The following is a 24218-nucleotide window of genomic DNA, read 5'->3' as shown; positions in this document are numbered from 1 at the left end:
GAAATAATGCCTTGCCCTTGCGAGGGTCAAAAAGGGGGGGGGAATTTGGCCACATAAATCATTTTATTTTCAATAAAATGTTATTTATATTTCACCAATTCCCAAGTTATTACTTTAAAGAAAACGGCCATAGCCGACAGTGAACTGTCAATGGCGCCGCCATACCTGGAGTAGCGAGCACAGGGAGGTTCCGGATAAAATCGAAAGAATAAAACAATATTTTCAACACATTAGAACACATACATGTAAGAGTAATACTGAAATGCAGCGTGTACATTTACCGAAGCAGCCACATGCTGACCAACGGTACATACAATTGAACAGATACCTACATGTATATATGGTATAACAAATATTATGTCGGAAATGAAACATGAGCCATCAGCTAGGGCTGGTGACAACTTTGTCACCCATACGAAATATAATTACATCTAAGCAATCAAATATATCCCAAGACATGTACCCACTTGTTAACAGGAGGGAATTACATATACATACAACCACACCTATCAATGTGCTTTAATGTCATGTCACATAAAAAACAATAACATACGCGTACAATGTACATATAATGTTAAAACTTACAAGGAGCAGGCAAATCCTGGCCTCTTGTCTATTAAGGCAATACGATGTGCTATATTTACATGAAAGTGAATAAGTGAATCCAAACTTGAAAGGTCACTGAACAGGCAAATCCTGGCCTCAGATCTGATAAAAATAAGCACAAGCAATACAACAAACGATTACACATAGTACAAAAACTGTAAATAACAGAAATACATTTGGTATAGGTAAACATACATTGTAATAAATGGATGGAAGTCCGCATGAGCAGGCAAATCCTTGCCTCATTCAATAAGTAAATTCGACAGCTAAATGTACTACAATTTAAAGAGTAATCAAGGGAACCAAGGGTATAGCGGTAATCAAAAGAATATAATCCAGGGACAAAGACCAGACATGGAAAACAGACACACACAACAAAGAACATAAAGTAACTAAAATCATACATACAAAGTGACAAAAGTAAATGAGCAACTCGGACTCCACTAAAAACTGGGAGCATGGGCCAGGTGCACCGGTAGGGTAAGCGTCCTCTGCTTTTCTAGAAACAGTCGCCGAGTTGCTCATAAAAAGTCAAGTCCGGATAGACAAACGAGGAAAGGTAAACTATGACCCGTTGAATAAATCAGTTTTCATGATGCTGATGGATACATCATAACGATCCACGAGTTCATGATGACGACCATAAAACTTCTGTAGTGGTGACTTCAATCTTGTAGCAACATAACCCTATTCCAGAAGCCTACTTGTTAGAGGTCTAGCGCGATACAAAAAGTCTGTGTAGTTTCGGCAAGCTCTGGCATAACGTATGAGTTGTGATATGAACACTCCATAATTCAATTAGTTGAGAATATCCTTGTTAACTCTTAACGTAGAGCTGAAAGGTAAGATATTACTTTTAATGTTTGTGAATTTATTAAAATTTTACATTCACATTATCAACATCCTACATGTTCTAGATAAGGCTATGTTCCAAGTATCCTGTGTTTTTTTTTAATCGAAACAGCAATAAACAACTTGCTACAGAGACAAACTGATTTTGCCTCTGTTAATACATAGTATAACTCGTATAACTGTGTTTTACTATACCTTGCCGACAGGTAAGTTCTTGTGATGTAAGGGTAATCAAGGTAACCAAGATTCTAGCGGAAATCAAAAGAATGTAATCTGGGAACAAAGGCCAACAAGGAAAACAGACAAACACATCAAAGAACATAAAACAACCAAATAAAAGAATAGGTAACTTACTATACATAACAACCAAGAAGAACACAACAAAAATATATCATTTCAAGAACTTACATTGTCTTTTTACATAAAATTTATACAAAAAGCTTACTCTACCGGTGCACCTGGTCCATGTTTCCAGTTTTTAGTTAAGTCCCAGTTGCTCATTTACTTTTACTGTTTGTTTTGTATTTATCTGAAGAATTATTCATCGTGCAAATAATGTAGGGGTATTTGCCGTCCTAAACTTGTTATTAATGAGTAGGACTTAATGTTTACATATTATACTTGTGCAGAAAAAGGACCAAAATAAATGAGTCTACCGAGATACTACATGGTTCTGTTTATGCTATTAATGAATATCACCCAAAATGCTTTGTCAGGTCAGTATCTTGTGGTATATGTGTAGTACTATTACATTGTATCTTGTAGTACAATTTATTCGAAGGAAGACAATTTTATAAAATGAATTGTGCCAATGTTTGTTAAATAAGGTTAACAACACAATTACCGAACACCAATCCGATCTTTAATCAATGAAAGCTTGTTATAGTTTTAACTTCCCTAAATTTAAAGGGTTCCTTTATCCCGAATTTCTAGTGATAGTAGCGTTAGAGATACTTTAAGTTTATAAAACATAGATTTGTTCTTGTTGAGTCAATTGGTGTGTAGTATATATGCATGTAGCCCCAAAAGTTTCAGCAAGACTAAATTTTTTAGCGTAATTACGTCACTTGTTGGAAGACGTGCGTTGTTGGAAAAACGTTCACTTCCAACAAGTTCACAAATATTTTAATAAGAATTTATAAAAAATGCAATAATATTCTAATTGTACATTATTTTAACAATAAAAACATTCTATGGTGTAAAACACATTTGTTTTATATTTTAATCTTAAAGTACAATTCTACTATGCGTAACATACATTGCGCAACCGGAAGTGTAACTTGAAAACGAAAGTACGAGTGTTCAGAACCGATGGACAAAAATGACAAATATCACCAATTAGTGTGAGTAAAATCAGCGAAATACATGATACTTTGTTCCTAAATACTATGTGTATGAACGTTATTACTTTAAAAAGACTTGACAACTCTCGAATCAGTCTTTATGAAAAATTGACTTCTGAGATTGCTAGATTCTATATGTGGCGCAGTGCGCATGTCACCCGGTTCATTCATAAGACCAGAAGATGCTAGTATTTACTGTGTACGTTCCTTATTTCCATGATTTATTGGGAAAACATATCGAGACTCGTATGACAACTTATTCAAAGAAAGCAACAAACAACTACAGAGTTTGATGTTTACAAAACTACCACAAATATGCGTAAAAGCCATTCAACAATGGATCATTCAACTGTGAAACTGAAAGGACTAAACACATGCCATGGTGATCACGTGTTTTGCAGCAGACAAGTGGACACAAGTGGTATCTACTTCAATATTTGTGACTTATGATAATTATATTTTATAATAATTTCTACCTTGCAAATCTTGTAAAAATTGATATGGCAAATATGAACAAAAATGAAAATACATGTCATGTCATGTACATACATAAATAAACATGCTTATTCATAAAATATTAGCCTTCATTTCTTCAACCCATTGAATTACAAATACACATGGTAAAAAAAACCCAACACATCTATCTATATTATATATGGCCTATGGTTATTTAATAACCTGATAAACGACTCAAGTGTGCTTTACTAAAATAAATGTATAGTATACTATGGCTAATAGTGTTCTCTACATTTTACCCCCTTTTCTATCATTTGCGTCCTCGCAAATACTCATTACATAATAATGTATCTTAAAAAAAAAATTGCTACATCTTAACATATGTACAGGTACGTACTTTTGTCTTTCAGGATGCTGTTATCAACAGCCATAACAAAATTCTGGATTGAAAATCAATCATTTATCTGCATGAAAATTGGTAAGTTTCATATCGGGTTATCATAATTTACTAGACTAATAAAAATTTGACTATTTCAATTGGATATTAAGGTTCTTTTTGAACATTTCTTTTTCACTGTAAAAAAAATCTTCTATACTAAATAAATATTTGTACTGTTATGTTATATATCTATATTCTTTCAGGTGGATGAACTACTTAGAAATCAGCTGATCATTTCTACAGCCTGACGCTGGAAATATGACACTACAAATTTAAATGGAATATTCGAACAATTCTATTTAAGGAGAGTATATCTGCACATCAACATTCAGTGATCAAAATGTTCTCAAACTATAAATACCAAGTAATTTTTTTTTAAAATCTAAATATAGATTCATCAATTCGATTTCTGAATTATTCAAAATAAATTTTTGGCTGTAATCAATACCCCTAAAAATCTTAAAAAACACCTGAAACATAATTATTAAATACCCAAATTTTTACATTACAATATCCCTTAAAATATTTTGATTGTCTAAATTAATTCTTTTTTGTTGTAACCACGGACTTCATCTTTCTGTTAGTGAATTTTGGTTTAGGTGGAGGATACTGTATTGATTCTGGTCGGCTGCTTTGATGGTAGTAAGAGTTAAGGCGGTCAACTAACCTTGACTGCCTTGCTAAATTGCGCTCTTGTTGCCTGACTTGACCTCTTAGGCAGCAGATTGTGGACGAAAGGTCCTTGATATACTCACTATTTTTGGTTTGTTGCTCAAGTATTTGTAATTGTTGGTTTGTAATTTGTTTGAGAGCATCTAGTATCGAGTTCGACTCTGAATTAGCACTCCCAGTGATAGCAGGGTTTTTAGGTGTTAATGCTGGATTTATATTGGTTGTTTCTGGAACTGAATTACTGACAGGTTCTGAAAAAGATAGGTTAAATGGCTCATCTGTCCCCATAAGCTGGGACAGAAAGTTCTCAGTTTCTTGAACCTCAGCTTCTCTATCCAGCAGGTGAAAAACTGGAGAGCTCACCTCTGGGGAAAATGGCATGGCAGAGCAGTTTATTTGTTCAGTTACATCAACAGGTGTGGATGATCTGGGCTCAGAAGTAGTTGTTGGGGTCTGAGCAGCAGTTGTCAAATTGGCTGGAACAGGAGAAGATAAGCTGTCACAGGTTGTCAGTTGTACTGTTGTGGTGCTTGAGTGGCTACTGGTTATCTGTGGAGGATCCATTGGCATATACTGGTGTAAAGATGAGATGACATTGTGGGTTGTAATTGGTGTTGGTTGATAGGTTTGTGTTAGTGGTGGCTGATAAAATAACGAAGAGTGCGTGGGACTGTATGGTATGGTAAGAGGAGAATCTGAGGTACTTGTGGTTAAATTAAAATTGTTAGGCTGTTGTGGTGGTGGATATCTTATTTGAGATGAGATGAAAGTCTGTATCTGAGGTTGTTGAGTAGGCACTGGTAGCCTGTTGAAGTTAGTGGGCTGCCTTTCCCTTTCTGCCCAATATTGTGCACTTTGTTGGCGAGATAGTGCCACCATATCAACACCAATTTTAATTATATAAGGATTGAGATTGGTGAAACTATAGGCTTCCTCTCCTTTGAAATTTGGACCCAGAGCACTCCTCTGTCTTTTGTGTGCTTCGAATGTTCTAATGTGCCTCTCAAATTGATGGCGGTTATCACCCCTGTACATACACAAGGTACAAAAGTACCTATGCTGGTCTAGAGCCAGATGAGTCTTCATAATATGACCCTCTACCCTGGTTCTCTCCTCCATATTTCTCTCCCCTTTGTTATGGCAGTGAAAACACTGGTAAACAAGACCTCTTTTATTATATTTTTTGTTAACAGTTAGTCTCAGTTGTGAAGCCATCTGAAAGGAAACCATATTTTAGTTTCTTGGTAGGATTTTACAAGGACTCTTCTCAGATGCCTCACCATGCATAAAAGTTTTGGAGAATTTTTTTTTTTACTACATCATGGATTCCTGCACACATCAATATTTTATTAATGATATGACATTATCCGGTGGATGTAATGTTTTGTTAAAAAGTAAACCTTTATATTTTGGTTTGTACAAGTAAACCTTTGCACATTCCTTGTTTATAACATATATTTAGTTTTAATACATGCGGTTTTATACCTTACTGATGTCATGTCCATGCATAATGTTTATTTAAGTACACCTGAACTCTCAGGCAACATTTGTGTGGGTGTGTAGAAAGGTCATTTATACTCTACACATTTTTCATTTATATTACATTTTAAATATTAAATATACAATTTAGAAGTTCAAATATTTCAAACTACAATTGATCATCAACCTTTGAAGATCAGTAAATTAATAACTAATACTGGTTTTAGTTATATTTATATGTATATTTTTTTTAAACCAATTTTTTCTTTAATAGGGTTTTTATCCATTTTGGACAGTCATCCCCACAGTAAACTTTCAATTTGTCATGATTTATGACCTTTTTTGTACCATTTTCATCCATCTGGATTTCATAGTTTATGTCATTATTTTTTTTTGTGACTAAATAAGGCCCAGTGTACATAGGTTGTAGTTTTGAACATAAACCTTTCTGTTGACCTGACTGATACCAGACTTTATCATTGACATTAAATACAGTTAAATTAGACTTTCTGTCAAAGTAGTCTTTCCTTCTTTTAGCATTTGATTGTAAGTGGTTCCTAGCAACTTCATGTGCTTTATGCGAAGTTTCCCTAATCTGGGAGACCTGTTCCCCAAAATTATTTGTATTTATATCAATTCCTAAGGGAACACCCCCTTTTAATACATCACTTGGAATTCTTATCTCCCGTCCCAAAAGCATAAGGTTTGGTGTAAGTGTAGTTGTCTCATTTGGGGTTGCCCTGTATGCCCCAGCTAGACATCCTAAATTTTGGTCCCAATCTTTTTGTTTTCCCTTTATATAGGATTTAATCATTCCTAATAATGTGCGATTGAATCTTTCGCATTGCCCATTTCCTTTTGGATTTCTAGTCTTGTTCTAGTCTTCCGTATTTCAAGGAGTTGACACAATTCTGTGAAAAGGTCACTTGTATAATTTCTACCTTGGTCTGAGTGTAACGAAAGAGGACAGCCGTAACGGCTTATAATTTCATTTAGAAGTATATTTGCACAAGTGGTTGCAGTTTGGTCAGGGATTGCAAAGACTTCAACCCATTTGGTGAAGTGATCAGTAAAAGTCAGTATATATTTATTTCCTCTAGGTGTTAAGGGGAATGGTCCCATAGTATCTGTTGAGAGTCTATCCCAAGGTGCACCTGTAGGCATACTTCCTAATGGAGCCTTGGCTGATTTCAATGGTAATTTGTTAGCACCACAAGTTTGGCATTTTGCTATCCATATTTTAACATCCTCCCTAACTTCAAACCAATAAAACCTCTGCAATAGTTTTTCTGTAGTTTTTCGTTTCCCCAGATGACCAGATATGATAGAATTATGCATGCTATGCAAAACTTCATTTTTTAATTTCATAGGTGTCAAAAATTGTAAGTAGTGACCGTGACCTGTATTGTTTTGTTTGAAAAATTCTTTAAATAACAACCCATCTTTTACTATTTGACTATCCCATTGGTGGCAATAAAATCTGGTAGCAGGACTCTTGCTTTGCAATTCATTCTCAAGGGGCTTATTGTTGGAGATTTTCCATTTCCGTATATGTCTAATGTCCTCATCTTTGTCTTGTAATTGTCTCAATTCGTCAATACTATGACCCATGTTCCATACAGTAAAGTCATCATTTTGAGATGTTTGATTTCTAGTTTTTACTGCTTTTAATAAAGAGTTTTCTGAATTTTCAGAGTTTTTAGTATATGTTGTCCCTTCTTGGGATATTTTCATGCTACTTACCATATCTCTAGCTCTTTTGGTACATTTTTTACAGGGCCCGCATTTGAGATATTCCATGTTATCATTCATAGGACAGTCACAATCCCTAGGATTTGTGCATCGAGACATAAAATCAGCATTGCCGTGTTTGGACCCTTGTCTGTATTGTATTGTGAAATCAAAGGCTGACATGATTTCTATCCATCTAGCAATTCTGCCCTTAGGTTCTTTTAAGCTAAATAGCCAAATAAGAGCTTGATGGTCAGTTCTCACAGTGAAAGTTCTACCTAAACGATATTGTCTGTAATATTCTATGAAGTATCGTACAGCAAGGAGTTCCTTGTCTGTGATACAATAGTTTCTTTCGGCCTTATTCAAAGTACGACTACCATATGCTATAATTCGAAGTGTACCGTCCTGTACTTGTTGTAAGACTGCCCCCAATGTATCGTCACTTGCATCCGTGTCCAGTATGTATTCACCCTCATCTTTGGGATAAGCTAGAATACCAGGACTGACAAAATGTTGTTTAAGATGGTCAAAGGCCTTTTGGCAACTCTCAGACCACAAGAACGTTTTGGATTTCTTAGTCAGGTCTGTTAATGGTTTAACTAACTTTGAAAAATGATTAATATATCTACGGTAATAACTACCCATACCAAGTACATGTCTCACTTCTTTTACTGTTTTTGGGGTTGGGCACTGTAAAAGTTTGGCAACATTATCAGGGTTTGGCTGTACGCCCTTTTCCGAAACAATATGAACCAGAAATGTAACTTCAGTTTGAAAAATATTACATTTCTCCGGTTTCAATTTTAAGCCAGCATCTTTTATTCTATTTAGGACTATATCTAGTCTCTCTAGATGTTCTGTAAAATTAGATGAAAATAAAATAATATCATCTAGGTATATCAATAAAATTTGCCACTGAAGGCCATTTAGAACAAGTTCCATAAGTCTTTGACAACAAGCAGGTCCATTTGTTAGTCCAAATGGTAATGTTTTATATTCATATAGACCATATTTGGTTGCAAAAGCAGTTTTGTGTATATCTTCATTCTTAACAGGAATCTGATTGAAACCACTTGTAAGATCGAAAGTACTAAATAGAGAAGCTCCGGCTATAGTGTCTAGACAGTCTTGAATTCTTGGAAGGGGCCATGCATCTTTTTGTGTAACAGAATTCAGGATTCTATAATCAACACATGTCCTCACTTTCCCATTTTTATTGAGGACTAACACCAAAGGACTTGACCATGGAGATGTGGACTTTTGTATTATGTCTTGTTTTTCCATTTGTTGAATAATTTTCATTTCTTCATTTGCATAAGCAAATGGAACTCTGCCTGGAGGTTGCTTCACAGGTTTAGCATCTCCTGTTTCAATACTGAAATCCAGGAGTTTAGTTCTACCTAGGTCAGTTTCATCTTTAGAGAAGGTGTTTGAGTATTTTACCAGCAAATTTTCAATTGCTGTCTTTTCAGCTTCTGTTCGGCCTGGAGCAATATTTTCATACATATTTAATAAGTGACTTGGAACATTTCCACTTTTCCCACCCTCTGAAGTCCCCTTTTTGCTTAGACGTCTGATAATGCCCTCAATGGTTTCCCAGTTTACAGGCTTTGGTTTTAGCAATTTCAATCTTTTCAATGTATTTTTATTTCCCCTTTCAGCACTGTCCTCACATTTAAATAATGTTACAGGAGTATTATCAACTATTTCAGCTGAACCAATTATTGTGTTTTGGTATAATGTATTTTCATAGTCATATGGATTCAGAATCCTGGCTTTGCATGCGACACTTTTACTGATGTCAACTAGGCATGGTGCCATGATAAGGGAATATTTATCGGAGAAATCGTCAGAAGGTTCTAGTAAACATTTTTTTCCAAATTCAATAGGATCATCATGCTTGCGATCTACAAAAACATCTATTAAAATTTCACTTCTAGGGGGATATCAAAATTTTCAGCCACGTAAATCTTTCTTATATGGTTGTTAGTATGGCCAATTTGAGTGCATTGAATAACATGATCACCTAACAACATAATTCCATCTTTTAATTTCAATTCTACAGGTCCCCATTTAGATTTCATTAGAACATCTAGCCCCAACAAGGCTTCATCTTCTATATTAGCTACTATCATTTCGATTTCAAAACATAGATCTCCCAACATTACTTCAAAGGTGGCTTTCCCTAACTCCTGCAGGGGTTTGCCATCAGCACAAGATAAGGTGTCAGACTTGACTAAAGTTGGTCTTTTACTATTAGGGATTTTATGGAAAGCATTAACGGACAACACTGTACGAACTGCTCCAGTATCCACTGTAAAATTAACCTCAGACCCAAGGACATGTCCTTCGACGTAGACTCCATCACTTCGAAGTACTTGTCGTTTTATTAATTGGTCTGTTACTATTTGTTCATTTCCTCCTTCAGGATCTGAACTTACAGAATTCTTCTCCTCGACAGAAGTAGAAGATACATTACTATTAACTAAATTACTACTACTTTTGATATCTACAAAAGTGTTACTATTTTCATTCTCAAATACTATTTCCTCTTTCTTACTATGAGTTTCAGGGGTTATGTTGCTAGGTACATGTATCTTGTTTTTCACATCAGTTATATGACCTCTTTCAAAAAATTTACGGGTCAACTCCTGGTCCACGGGATCAACCCGGTTCAGTTTAAAGAGTATCCCTCAGGTTTAGCCTCATTTAAGGGGGAGGTGGAATTTTGTGTAGTTGGTTGAGCTGGGGAAGTATTGAAAGTTTGTCTATTATCACCATTGGGTGCACAATTACTTCGCTGTGCTTGGGGAGGAATGTAAGTTCTTCTACTTTCATAACTAGTTCTGTTATTGCCTGTATTTTGTCTATTTGGATAGCTGTAACAATTCCTGGCAAAGTGTCCAGGTTGGCCACAGCAATAACAAATTGGAATGTTTGATGTGGTATTTTTGTCTATAATAGACTTGCCCACCTCAGTACTCTGATTGAAATAAGGTATTCTTTGTTCAAATGTTTGACTTTGTCCTTTACTAGTCTTGTTATGACCATTTATTTCAAGTTTTCTCTTATTCTCATACATTGTATCAAACATTTCTTTTAGTTCCTGTTTTGTTATCTTAATAATTTCATTTTCTGTCCCATTTTTATTTTCTGATCTATCAATTTTCATCTGTCCCTACTGGACATTTTGTCTAAAAAAATATTTTTCTTTACTTGTCTTAATTTCTTAGATTTTCCCCCGTTATCATAATTAACTTCCACCCTTGATGTGGTTTCCTTGTAAGTTATAACCTCTTGTACTGCTTCTTCGATAGTTTTAGGATCTTTTAATAGTTCAACATGGACCCTTGCATCATTATCTGATAACCCCATTAAGAATCTTTGAAGTAGATCCTCATGTCTAGTTTTAGCATCTCTGTTAGTATATGCTTTCTCATACAACCTTTTTAGTTCAGCTGCATAATCTGCAACACCTTCATTTGATTTTTGGCATCTTCTATTAAATTGTATTTTATAAGTTCTCTTATTTTCAAAGACACCAAATCTATTTTTAAGTTCTCTTACTAGTTTTGAATAATTTTTCAGTGTTTTACTATTCATTTGGTCAAACGTGAAATCACCAGCTTCACCTTGAAGTCTGGTAAGCAATTCACCCAATTTGGTCTTATCATCCCAGTTTTGTAAATTGGCAACTGCCTCAAATCTGTTTCTCCAAACCTCCCATTTTTCTTTTCCTGTAAATGAAGGTAGTTTTGCATTTGAAAACTTAGTTTTGGATCTACTATCTTGACTTCTGGTTATTACACTTGTCCCTATACTGGCAGTGTCAGTATCTGAGTCCACCCCAATTTGTATAGCCTCATCATCAGTCTCTTCACTTTCAGATTCTGATGAAGAATTAGACTGAATTGGTAGGTTTAACTTTGAAGTATGGGATTTTACTGAAAATTTAGTTTTAGAACCTTTTTGTTTCTTTTTAAATGCCTTTTGAGTGTTTGGCTCAGTAACCTTATTTACAGACTGTTTTGTCAGCCCAATGAAAGCATTTTGTATAGCTGTTACTATCTGACCAGTCATATCTTGAATGGAATTTTTAATAGATAGATACATTCCAGTATCACCATGATTTAAGGTTTCATGCTGGTTTTGTATTTCATTAGTATCTTGTCTATTACTCCTAGACCTTCTAGGTGAACCCTTTCTTCTAGGGCTAGATTTTTTATTAAATTGAATTTTAGACCTAGATCTCAGTACTGTTTTTTCCTGTTCAGCGTCTGTGTCAGTGTCTGTTATTTCTGCCAGTTCTGTATCATAATTTTCCAGTGCAGAATGGTGAGATGTGTTTGGAACATTTTCAAAATCTGATGTTTCATCTGGGCCAGTCTCATATTGACTTATATTACCAGTTTCTGCAGTTTCGATGTCCTTGTTAGATTGACGTGTAAATCTTGGTTTACCCATTATTTAATTTTGAAGTTCACAATTTTTTCACTTACTGCTCTAGCTAGGTTCAAATCACTGGATCCAAAAAGAAATGGATCCCGCCGAGGATGCCAAAATTTTGTAGCGGCTAGGGGTGCTACTAGTTATTTATATATATATATATATATTAGACTGAAATGCAGACACTCACTATATTGGGGTTGTTGGCTTTGGATTTACAGTAACTGAGATCTAGTGAAATTCATAATTTTATTTTGTAACAACAATGGTTTGTATAGGTGAATAAATCTATACTAACAACATATCATGAGTATTCACTCATTCACTTTTCATATTATATTCAGTACATGTGGCAAGAATCCATTGTAGTACCAAAATATATCTTCAATACTTAAAGATAGGACAATGAATAATCATAGGTTCCTTACCCATGAAATTACAATAAAATAAAAAAAAATATGCATAGGAAAATATCTGAGTTGAGTCCTGCTAAAAATTATTAAATTTAGAAAAACAATTTTTGATTTGGTAAGAGTTGTCAGAAAACCTTATTCTGACTGTAATATAATTTAAATGACTGGTTTATCACCAATTCATTTAACCAATAGTACTTCTCAACTCCTCGTTGAGGTTGTACAGTGAAAAGTTTATCTGTACAAATATTGTCCTCCAATACGAGTACATTTTTAAAAATAGTTTCTTGCCTCAAGAAAACTCCCTTAAATCCAAATATCTCCTATTTATTCCTATTTAAAAAATTAAACCGATGAATGGCAAAGTTCTATGAAGTTGATATTTAACTTAAGCTTTGCCTGCGAAAGTTCAGAATTTAACTATAATTATAATAAACCAAAATTTCTAATTTACCATTATCCTTGACTTTTCTCTTAAAAGATTAACAAAAAAAAATATATATTTGAAGTAAAAATAAATACTCATTCTTTAAAATTTAGCTCTCTAAAAAAATACTAACGTTTACAGCCAAAAGTTTCAGCAAGACTAAATTTTTTAGCGTAATTACGTCACTTGTTGGAAGACGTGCGTTGTTGGAAAAACGTTCACTTCCAACAAGTTCACAAATATTTTAATAAGAATTTATAAAAAAATGCAATAATATTCTAATTGTACATTATTTTAACAATAAAAACATTCTATGGTGTAAAACACATTTGTTTTATATTTTAATCTTAAAGTACAATTCTACTATGCGTAACATACATTGCGCAACCGGAAGTGTAACTTGAAAACGAAAGTACGAGTGTTCAGAACCGGTGGACAAAAATGACAAATATCACCAATTAGTGTGAGTAAAATCAGCGAAATACATGATACTTTGTTCCTAAATACTATGTGTATGAACGTTATTACTTTAAAAAGACTTGACAACTCTCGAATCAGTCTTTATGAAAAATTGACTTCTGAGATTGCTAGATTCTATATGTGGCGCAGTGCGCATGTCACCCGGTTCATTCATAAGACCAGAAGATGCTAGTATTTACTGTGTACGTTCCTTATTTCCATGATTTATTGGGAAAACATATCGAGACTCGTATGACAACTTATTCAAAGAAAGCAACAAACAACTACAGAGTTTGATGTTTACAAAACTACCACAAATATGCGTAAAAGCCGTTCAACAATGGATCATTCAACTGTGAAACTGAAAGGACTAAACACATGCCATGGTGACCACGTGTTTTGCAGCAGACAAGTGGACACAAGTGGTATCTACTTCAATATTTGTGACTTATGATAATTATATTTTATAATAATTTCTACCTTGCAAATCTTGTAAAAATTGATATGGCAAATATGAACAAAAATGAAAATACATGTCATGTCATGTACATACATAAATAAACATGCTTATTCATAAAATATTAGCCTTCATTTCTTCAACCCATTGAATTACAAATACACATGGTAAAAAAAAAACCAACACATCTATCTATATTATATATGGCCTATGGTTATTTAATAACCTGATAAACGACTCAAGTGTGCTTTACTAAAATAAATGTATAGTATACTATGGCTAATGGTGTTCTCTACAATACAGTCACTTAAATGAAGTTTTCGTTTCAGACATCAAATCTCTCAATTAGCTAACTAAGGCAGTAAATTGTCACTAAATCAAGAGAAGATCATTTTTATTCTCTGAATTTGTGTACCGTTATATCTGTACTATGACAGTGGATGGAGTATGGTTATTCTTCATATCATTTGTACCAAACCATTAAAATTTCTTGAACATTTCAGCCGGACCTTTAGTAACTGACCTGACATTCACTTCAGGGAGAGGAGCTGATGATGTTAAATACCTTTTAAGATGTTTGTGTTGTGAAGCAGCTGGTTATGATATACGCGAAATCTGGTTTTCAGGAAATAAATCAACATTATTAAATACCACAACAAATGCATCACATATTTGTCATGATTTTGGAAAAAAAATGCCATGTTTTATATTTCATGCTTTGTGGAAAGTTCGATGGGAATTTTTGAAGGAAAACAAAAAATATTTATTTCAAGTAACACTTTCTGAGGTTCAATATAGACATATTTTATGTAATACTCTAATTTTTGTTGTGAAAATATCTTGACTTAAATTTATAACAAGGAAATGTAAATGGATACATTCATAGCTCATTTGCCTTGGATTCACAACAGAATTTCACTGAAGTCCATTATGTTGTTTTAAGTTGTTTTTTTAATGTAATAATGTTTCAATATTTTTAGTCATTTCTCAACTATTCAGCCAGTACAATACACTCATATGTTCTCTCTTTTCCTTTTGAAGAGTACTCAAGGGAACAAAGATTCTAGCGGAAATCAAAAGAATATAATCAAGGGACAAAAACCAGACCTGCAAAACAGACAAACACAACAAAGAACATAAAGTAACTAAAATGACACATACAAAGTAACAAAAGTAAATAAGCAACTCTTACTCCAATAATATCTGGGAGCTTAAGATAATACAAAGAGTACTGTGTGTACTTAAGCTTTTTGTTCTTTACAGAAAGCGAACTGCAATTTTTACCTTCTGATATGGAATCTTCTAATGCAACCAATGTTGTTTGTATATATGTAAAGGTTAATTCTGATAACAAGAAAGCGTCAGTAACAATTAATATAAAGGGTTAGTTAAGTAGTTATCTAGTTCATGTTTGTATCTTATTTATTGATTAAGACCAACATAATGGCACTTGCATTTCAATATACCATCCTATTGTAAAACAACGGCGTCTTAATCTTTCAAAAAGATGAGGACTTACAACGAAAAAAAGCGATTATAACTTTCTTTGCTATTTTCATAATATAATTCTAGGTGACAATCAAACTAATTAAACGGCAAGGCGATGGATAAATGAATAAAGTGACTGAACAACAATCGTAAAACAAAACCATTGATACACACGAAAACAGAGAACAGAAAAAAAAAACATATCGGCGAAACAGATTTATGAAAAATAACAGTACAGATATGTATCTTACAGTATAAATATTATAATATAGTACAGATAAACTATATCATAAACTATTAAAACGCGAGTTTGTTTGTTTCTGAAGGTGTACAGGTCTACATACTGGGTGAAAGTCTTCTCTTTCACGGACAATCTGACGTCAATATTAAAGTCTTCATGCGAACCAATAAAACAATACAAACAATGACAAAAGCTACGAGAGACCTTCTTGTACTTGGGAAACACCATGAATCATTTCAGGAAATAGGTTTAAACGGAAATTTACAATATACGAATGAAGTTAAAATGTTTATCAATTTAACAAATGATGACATCATTGAAAGTGAGATCGGAAATTGTTTCAGCAGTTATTACCCGCACCAGCCTTTCTATATTGTGTTCTACCGCAATAGCACCAAATATGGTAAGAAGTTATTAGTGAAATAAAAAAAAAGTAATAATATAGGTTTTGTGAAATAAATTAAATTGATTATTGTTTTAAAGACTTATATATATCAGCCGACATCACTATATCAAAGGGTAGGGTGAAAATCATTTTCATTGTATCTTCGTAAACAGCTTCTTTTATTCATATTACAATAACTTACTTTACAGATACAGCGCCTGAAAGTTCTCGAAATCTTCCCATCGTGACAGCTATAGTTATTTGTATAGCAGTGGCAGTTGCATTAAAAGGTAGTGTCCCAATATACATGCACTGTGCATTTCTTTCTTATAATGAACCGAAAAATATGAATAAAAATGGCATATTTTTGTATACTTCATTTGGTATACTCAATTAAACGCTTCTTTCTTTACGAATATCTTCTAGAATGGTGATATATAGTCACTAATTATTTTGTTTATAACGATATCTAGTTTAGCGTATACATGTTTAAAAAAAAAAAGCCTGAAATTATTATATGGAACAGTTAAAGATGTTTATATAATTGCAAGGCAATTGGATAAGTTACTCATTTCATATAAATAGCATGTTTGAAGATAAAAATAGCTTGATCGTTTTTATTTTCGATTGTTAGTTATATATAGTTTGGTTTTTTTTTCATTTTAGTTATTCACATTATCAGAAAAAGGACGAGGTTTGTAAAGCCAAATGATCTACATGTATTTGAAGATGTTTGTCCTTACTGTGCACCTGGTCCAAGCTTCGAGTATTAAGTGTAGTTCGGTTGCTCATTTACTTTTATTTGAGTGTGCAATTTTGGCAATCTCCTCCACAGACTGATAACCATTTCCTGATAAAGTACGTATCAATCCGCTCGCTTATAGGATGATATATAGGATGTAAAAACAGTCACAGGGCATGAGAACTACCATTTCCAAATCCGCGAAGACGTTTCCGGTGCCCTGAACCAATTCGCATAAAGGTGTTGGCTTAATAATGAATGTGGCAGAGTTGTAAAGCTTTGAAATAGCACATATAACTTTTAAGCACGATATTGTTATTTTAGTTTTTTTAATTTTTGTGTGTGAGTCAACTAAATTGTCAAGTCATTATCATTTGAATCGTGATTTCCCTTGCATAATAAAATGTCCTTGATTTATAATTTCAATAGAGTATTGAGGACGGAAAAGGCTGTTCCCACACATATTCGTTTTTGTTTTGTTTTTTGTTTTGTTTTTGTTTTTGTTTTTTTTGTTTTTTGTTTTGTTTTTTTGTTTGTTTTTGTATTTTGTTTTTGGTTGTTTTTTTTTTTGTATATAGGGATAAGTCTTCTATTGTTTTGCTATCAATTGGGTGGTTGTTTCCTTATTTTTTCCTTGTAGTTAAATATTTGATTTGTAGATGTTTTATTAACCATGATGTGTATATAAATATATACATTTTAAATTTTAATCCTCAATAATAATAATACTCATCACAAGTACAACAATTCTCTGTTAAATATTCTTCAGTAAAAAAAATAAATACCCGACACCCATGACACTATTACAATATATTGTGCAGTACACATAATTTTGAACCATGAAAAAATCATCAGTTTTGTAATACTTTAAGATGAAAATTACGCATTTTGATGGTCAAAAATATTATATTATAGGGCGAGAAGTAGTATCGATGACCATGGAGACGTACCTCCTGGAGGTATGTTTTGTTAAAAGAGATTTGAGATTTTCAATGGTAAATTTGCTGGCACTATGTCATCTTCAAATCTATCAAAATCACCAATTATCATATAGCATTAAGAGTAAAATTGGCAACAGGGTCAATTAGATCATAAATTAGTTTGTGAAAAGAATATCATCAGCAAATATATTATTATTTTTTTAATTAGCAAATATGTATTTTCGATACCCGTTCGAAAACACCAAACTTAAGCAACAATTATCCACCAGATTGTACGTCCAACACAATATATCCAGGAAAGTGGAAATCGATTTATGTAAACAAAGAGCAAATAAAAATTCCCACAGTAAACTATCTAAAATTAAATCATATTCTTTTCTCTCTCCATATAATTTTTGATAGATTAATAAAAACACAAATAACGTTTTATGTAAATCATCATCAGGTGTCAATCCCTGTATGTATCAGCCAGTCGATGAAACATTGTATGAGAACACAACACATTTCATGGAATGCACTGAAAATGAACATTTCCAGGGCAGATAACTCATGTCAAAAACCTCATTTTTCTAACATTCTATCGAACAATTTCTTAGCAAAACCAGTGATGCAGATATCAAATAATGATCTTTTAAAATACAGAAAGTATCCTTGAGTGGTATTACATTGTCAGATCGGTGGGGTTTTGACATGCATTTTGCTAGATTTTTACAGGGACTGTTACTTAAGTCGCAAAACCAATACTCTAATTATGACAATGCTTGAGCCTATCGTTATTCTACAGGTCAACTAAACCAAGTTGCAAACATTCTTTATTACTCAGCAAATCATAATCCGACATCGAGGGCCACGAGTGCTGCAAACACAAGAGTATGTATATGTAAAAGTATTATTGATGGTAATATATAATGTTGTTACGCACATTGTTCCTACATGAATGAGTATCATCAGCAACGCAATCTATACGCGGAAACGTCGTTTTTAGCTCGTGAGACAATATTGTAAGAGTGACAATGCTTCAATCTTATACAATAGAAAAGAATGAAATGTGGATTCTATTAAAATTGGGAAAAACAACAGTCTGAAATTAAACTCGTGAAAAGTACCATTAAACAAATATAGCTGATAACTTCATTCAGTCTCGGACCAAAATTGGAAGTGCGACTTTCCTGTAAGCCTCGGAAAAATATAGCTCATATTTCAAATGACTACGTTTTGCGGAAGATTTTGCTGAGCAATTTTACATTTTAGCAACATAACATTTATTGAGTAATAAGATGTTGACCTTTTTTCAAATATTCGTTCTTTGCTTCTGCAACCAGTTTGCCGTTTTTCATTTTTCTAACAGAAAACAGATGTTCTTTAACACGGAAATTGCAGTTATTGGGCATAATTTCATCCATATGCGCTGATTATTTAATAGAATAGGAAAAGTGCGCGTTACGTCAACGATGTACTCTCATCTAAGACAAAATTAGAAACAACAACTCTGTTAACCATAAACTTATTCGTAATTTGGCATATTATCTTGTATTGAATTGACATAACCAAGTGGTTGCTTGCTGAATAAAATGTAAACTGCTGTAAGAAAACACATAAGCGTTGTTACATCCATTTCAGAATAGAAAGAAAACTTACGTTACATGCTACCACATAGTTAGGAATAATTCATTATAATCGTTTTGGTAGTGTTTCCAATCGTCGTCTATGTGTGTATTTTAATATGTTATCTTTTTTTTTTTTTGTTAACTTGTGTTCTGCCCATAGATTTTACCCCTTCTCATGGGCACGTCTATATTTTCGATTGCATGTGAGTTTGTTTATTATCTTTAATAATGGAACTCGCCTTTTTGATAAAGAAATATTGTATCATCAGAGTTTGAAGTAAAATAATTAGGGTAACAGTTCAATTCACCTTTTTTGCAGAATGGTCATCTTAATTACGCTGAAATAGTGTTCGCTTCCACAAGTTCTAATTTACACAAATTATCGGGCGAAAGAAGTCAGTATTCTGAAGTCGTTCATGCAAGCACAGGAGCAAAACAAAAATGTCTTCAAAGCATAGAAGAAGATCCAAATAGTCCTCAGAGAGTAGGTGAATGGGAAAAGTCTAGTAGTCCTCAAAACACAGAGGCAATGCCTTATAGTCGACCAAACACAGGATGAGGGTCCGAAAGATCCATCGAAATAAAAACAGACAATTAACGGGACCTTAATAAAGAACATATAATGATGGATTCAAAAGAAAACGAAAACCTTAGAGATAAGGAGCGACACAGCGACCATTTTATAGGTGACAATATCGCGTCAGAAGCAACCCAATGCACAAGTTATTATAACCAATCGTCAAATGTGCAAAACCTAAACGTAAACAGATTAGAACAATCAAATGAAATAGTTAAGGGTGTCGGAGTGCCAGTTGACAGGGTGTTTCACACTTTAATGTCAAACAGTCTTAAATCTACAGACAGTGATGAAGATGACTTTGTGGATATAGACACGTTGTATACAAATATCTGATACATTGCACTAAATAATTATATTTAAAACATCTTAGCCGTATTGAGCTCCTGAATAAAAATAAAGAAATAAATAAATTTAAAAACAACTATTAAATTTCTAATTTTATAACAATTGTCCTCGAGACTCATCAAAACAATTACATTAGGTAATTTTCTTTATAATAGGGAAATGAAATATTATTATAATACTAAATAAGATCATAAATATATTTACGCTTGACGAAAAATTGACGCTCCCATGTAGTGACTAGTGGAGCATGCATACCTACAGACTGTATCTACCCTTCCGGAAAGTTTGTGGAAGTTCATGATGCAAGTGCTTCATTTGTTTGGTGAGTGTGCAATCTTGTTCTCCTTATCTTCAGTTTTCATCTGTATTTTATTCAGTTGTCTACGTCGTGTGTGCATATTTGTACATCGTCTGTTTTCCTATTTTTACGTTTTGTCAAAATGTACTTGGGATATAGATGCTTTCTCTATGTTGATGCTGCAGTAAATTATGCCGATATTTCACAAAGCAATATTGAAAAAACCTAAATAAAAATGTCGCACATTTGAATAAATCTAATCCTCTTGTATATTTTTATATGTTCACTTGCGCTCGAACATACACTCAACGTTAAAAACATTAATTTCTATATACTTGCAGCTTGATACGACCGCAACGAAAATTATACGCACACCATTTAAGTCCTATTCTGCTCTTAATTTGGATTGTGATTAAATGTATGAAAGATCACTTGCATACCAAAATGAAATGTTGATTGATCGATTATGGTTTAACATCCTATCACAGATATTTCATGCATGTCAGTACGGGACCAACTGGACTATCGAACAGGCCGGAGATCGAACACAAGACCTCCTGCACTCGATGCGAGCACGGGACCTTGTGATAGAACAGTACTTAGACATTAACATTAATGATTAAATTGTTATTTTGAGAAAGGGAGGAATGTGTTGGTGACTTTAAGAATTAGTATTGTTCATGTTAATTATAAATTGAATTATATATGCTTGGGGGTATGGAACAACCAAAAAGTGGGAATTAAAAGAACGTATTATCAAAACAAGTAACTATACAATAGCAAAAATACCTAAGGCTAAACAATTAAATTAAAAGAACGTATTATCAAAACAAGTAACTATACAATAGCAAAAATACCTAAGGTTAAACAATTAAAGTGTAAGCAAAGGCACAAACAAAATAATTAATTATACACAAATAATAAATGGGTCAGTAAATCATACGCAAGGCAGGTTAACTGGACACATGGGATGTTTATGTCCAGATATACATTGAATTAAGGTTATGTCTTATATAAGTGAATAGTTAACTGGATACATGGAATGTTTATGTCCAGATTTATGTCCAGATGTACATTGAATTAAGGATATGTCTTATATAAGTGAATAGTATATATTCGGAACATGTTGTATATTCTGTGATCCTCGCTTCTACTACTTGTAATAAACGTTACAGTCAGTTTTACTTGTATTGGCATTTAGTCCGTACCAGGCTCTACCACAACCTTGAGACCACTATTGAGGTACTAAAATGAAAGAGGCCGAAGAAATTAAAATTTAAAATTTTGCACTTGGAAGAGATATTGGAATAAACAAAAAAAAAAAAATAAATAAAAAAAAAAAAGAAGAAATTTCAGACTGTCTACGAAAAGTTTGTATTGGCATATACAAAAAAAAAAAAAAGAGCTCCGAGGAGCGCAGCATGATACGATCGCAGCTAGTCCCCGATTGCTCTGACGTTCAATGGCTGCTGGGTTTGTGGGACATCAAAGGCCGTCCCATATTACAAACACGGGATTTTGTGCACCAATTTTGGTAAAATTAAATACTTTTTTGGTTCTTGAAAAGTTAAAACTATGTATGTAATAAAAGTTATTATTACCTAATTTTAAGGTTTTATCTTGTTTATTAGATATAAAAATATTTTTCTCTATTTTCAAAATTTATTCAGGACAGGGTGATCTATTGCACTGTCGATGTACTATTGCACTGACCCCATAATGACCTTTTTCTAAGCCTTTTGATTGGTTGAACTTTTTAAGCGCTTCATTGAATTGGAATTTACACACAAAAAACTCGTGTGTAAAAACGTAGATGTGACTCTCGTCAATTCGTAAACATGGAGCGGTCAATTTCCTATTCCTGGTCGAATGGTTGTCTCTTTGACATATTCCCCATTTCCATTCGTTGGCTCCGTGCAATATAGCACTTGATCATTCTCAGTACCTCAGGACAAATATTCTGGTCTATTGCATCCAACCCATTTAATAACTGTATAATATTATAAACGATATTTTATATAAACTTGTCTGTAGTAATTAGTTTTATGAGAAAGAAATTAAAACAAATATAGCAAAATATCGAGATCGTAAACTATGAGGTTCAAGATCACGGAGTCAAATATTGTGAAGTTTTGTAAAACTTGCAATGTGCAAATTCCATACAGAGTGGAAACATTACATCGTCAATAGTACTGCCTATTGTATATGCAACTACTAATGACTGTCTTTTTTGAATTTACAGAATTTTGCATTTCAAGCCACCGCGTGTTTTTCAAACGGGTCAAGCTCTGTCGTCCCCAATTTGTCTGGCAAATCAGCCGTTGGACGCTAGAGCAATCTCGGACTAGACTGTAGCATGTTGAATTCTGTTCCTTTGGGGTAAGTATGGACAAAATCAATTGCGGATCCAGAGGGGGTGCAGGGGACAGATGTTTGAAGAAAAGTTAAAGACGGACCCCAAGTGACATTTTTTACAATATTTAGGACTGTAGTTACAAGCAAACAACTGCATGTTCTATTCTGTATTCAACTAGACATTGCCACTAAAGGGAATAACACCATGGCCGGATCCAGACACTTACAGGAGGGATGACAACCGAGGTTCCTCAGGAAAGGAGGGTGCTGGGACATTATTTGCCATTTTTCGTCAATTGTACACATGAAAATGACATTATTTTCAATAAGGGAAGTGCTAACCCCCTGCACCCCTTCTGCATCCGCCGCAGCTGGTTGAGCCCTTTACATTTGGAGAACCAATGTAGACACATGATCAATATCCGACGCAAATTTTATGGGGGATAGACTAAGCACTTTTGACACGCAATTTTGCAGCCGACTCCAAAAAGAAATAAGTACTACGTTTTATTGACAACACAATAACAGAATATGACTGCAAATTTACTTTAAGCATTGATTCCTGACAATATGCACATGGTAATCAAACACTCCATTGAGTTTCATTGAAATCCTGCAAGTCGTTAAACATCCGACAATATGCACATTCAAATATGGTAATTTAACAGATCACCAAGTTTTATAACAATTCAGGAAGTCGTGGAGGAGTTTCGGACAACATAAGGCTGAAAAACGCCATTAGACATCATTTCTACAATATTGGCCCTAACTTAAATTCCTGACAGTATGCACATCTCCATGTGGTTATATTACGTCCCACTAAGTTTAAACAATGCTGCAAGCCCCATAGAAAATAGTTGCGGAGAGACGGAGGTTGGGATTTCATATTAATCCTGGAAATTGCGGACTCTGCATGAGACCTAAGTTATCTTAAAACGGCTGAAGTCCAACAACCATCACTTTTAAATTTTTTGTCGAAACATAAAAACATAAATACATCTCCATCTGGTTACACATGTATAACAATTAACATCCTATAAAGCTTTATAACAATACTGCAAGTTACTTAGAATATAAGATGAACAGGTTGTGCAGACAGGGTTAAACCAATATTGCCTCCTCATAACTTCGTTTGGGGGTATAATAGACATGTTAAACAGACTCTATCTTAGACAGACCCTATAACTGTATCACACCACTGCTAGTACGGTAACCGATATAAGCAACTCGTAGCATTATGTCCCTCCCCACTGCCAAAAAAAAAAAAAATGAAGTACAAAGTTCCATAACTCCTGTAAAATTTGTCAAATCAAAATCACTTTGTAATATAATCAAATTTAATACAAATGGTCATAAACAATCCTACAAAATTTGAACAAAATCTGTTATGTTGTACCCGAGGAGTTGCGTGCACAAACATGATCTAATGGACTGAGGCACAGACTCAGGTATT

At 33.7% G+C, this 24218-nt stretch overlaps 2 protein-coding genes across 5 annotated transcripts; one reads left to right on the top strand and one right to left on the bottom strand.

Moving 5' to 3' along the window:
- The first annotated feature begins 1396 nt into the window (after positions 1–1396).
- Positions 1397–20198, top strand: LOC148599129 (uncharacterized). 4 transcript variants are annotated; one of them, XM_088558836.1, is made up of 9 exons: positions 1397–1448; positions 2088–2174; positions 14287–15166; positions 15598–15915; positions 16107–16187; positions 16564–16591; positions 17555–17598; positions 18404–18450; positions 19507–20198. In XM_088558836.1, the coding sequence occupies exons 3-9, from the start codon at positions 15076–15078 to the stop codon at positions 19744–19746; spliced, it is 849 nt and encodes a 282-aa protein (XP_088414962.1). In that variant the 5' UTR covers positions 1397–1448; positions 2088–2174; positions 14287–15075; the 3' UTR covers positions 19747–20198. The 4 variants fall into 4 exon arrangements, with proteins under 4 accessions (XP_088414962.1, XP_088414959.1, XP_088414963.1 ...); XM_088558833.1 differs by having other exon boundaries at positions 18365–18450; positions 19507–20196; XM_088558837.1 differs by lacking the exon at positions 15598–15915 and having other exon boundaries at positions 18365–18450.
- LOC148599130 (uncharacterized) lies at positions 9887–11867 on the bottom strand. Its single transcript, XM_088558831.1, is given in 2 exon segments — positions 9887–10786; positions 10789–11867. Coding segments are annotated over 2 exon segments (1437 nt in total). The 5' UTR covers positions 11695–11867; the 3' UTR covers positions 9887–10255.
- Positions 20199–24218: the final 4020 nt, after the last annotated feature.

This window comes from Perna viridis, chromosome 13 (assembly GCF_037379345.1).
Source record: "Perna viridis isolate PV_CMFRI_1.1 ecotype Kerala chromosome 13, ASM3737934v1, whole genome shotgun sequence".
NCBI lineage: Eukaryota > Metazoa > Mollusca > Bivalvia > Mytilida > Mytilidae > Perna > Perna viridis.
Note: the sequence above shows the minus strand (reverse complement) of the source record. Positions and strands in the feature narration are given on the sequence as shown.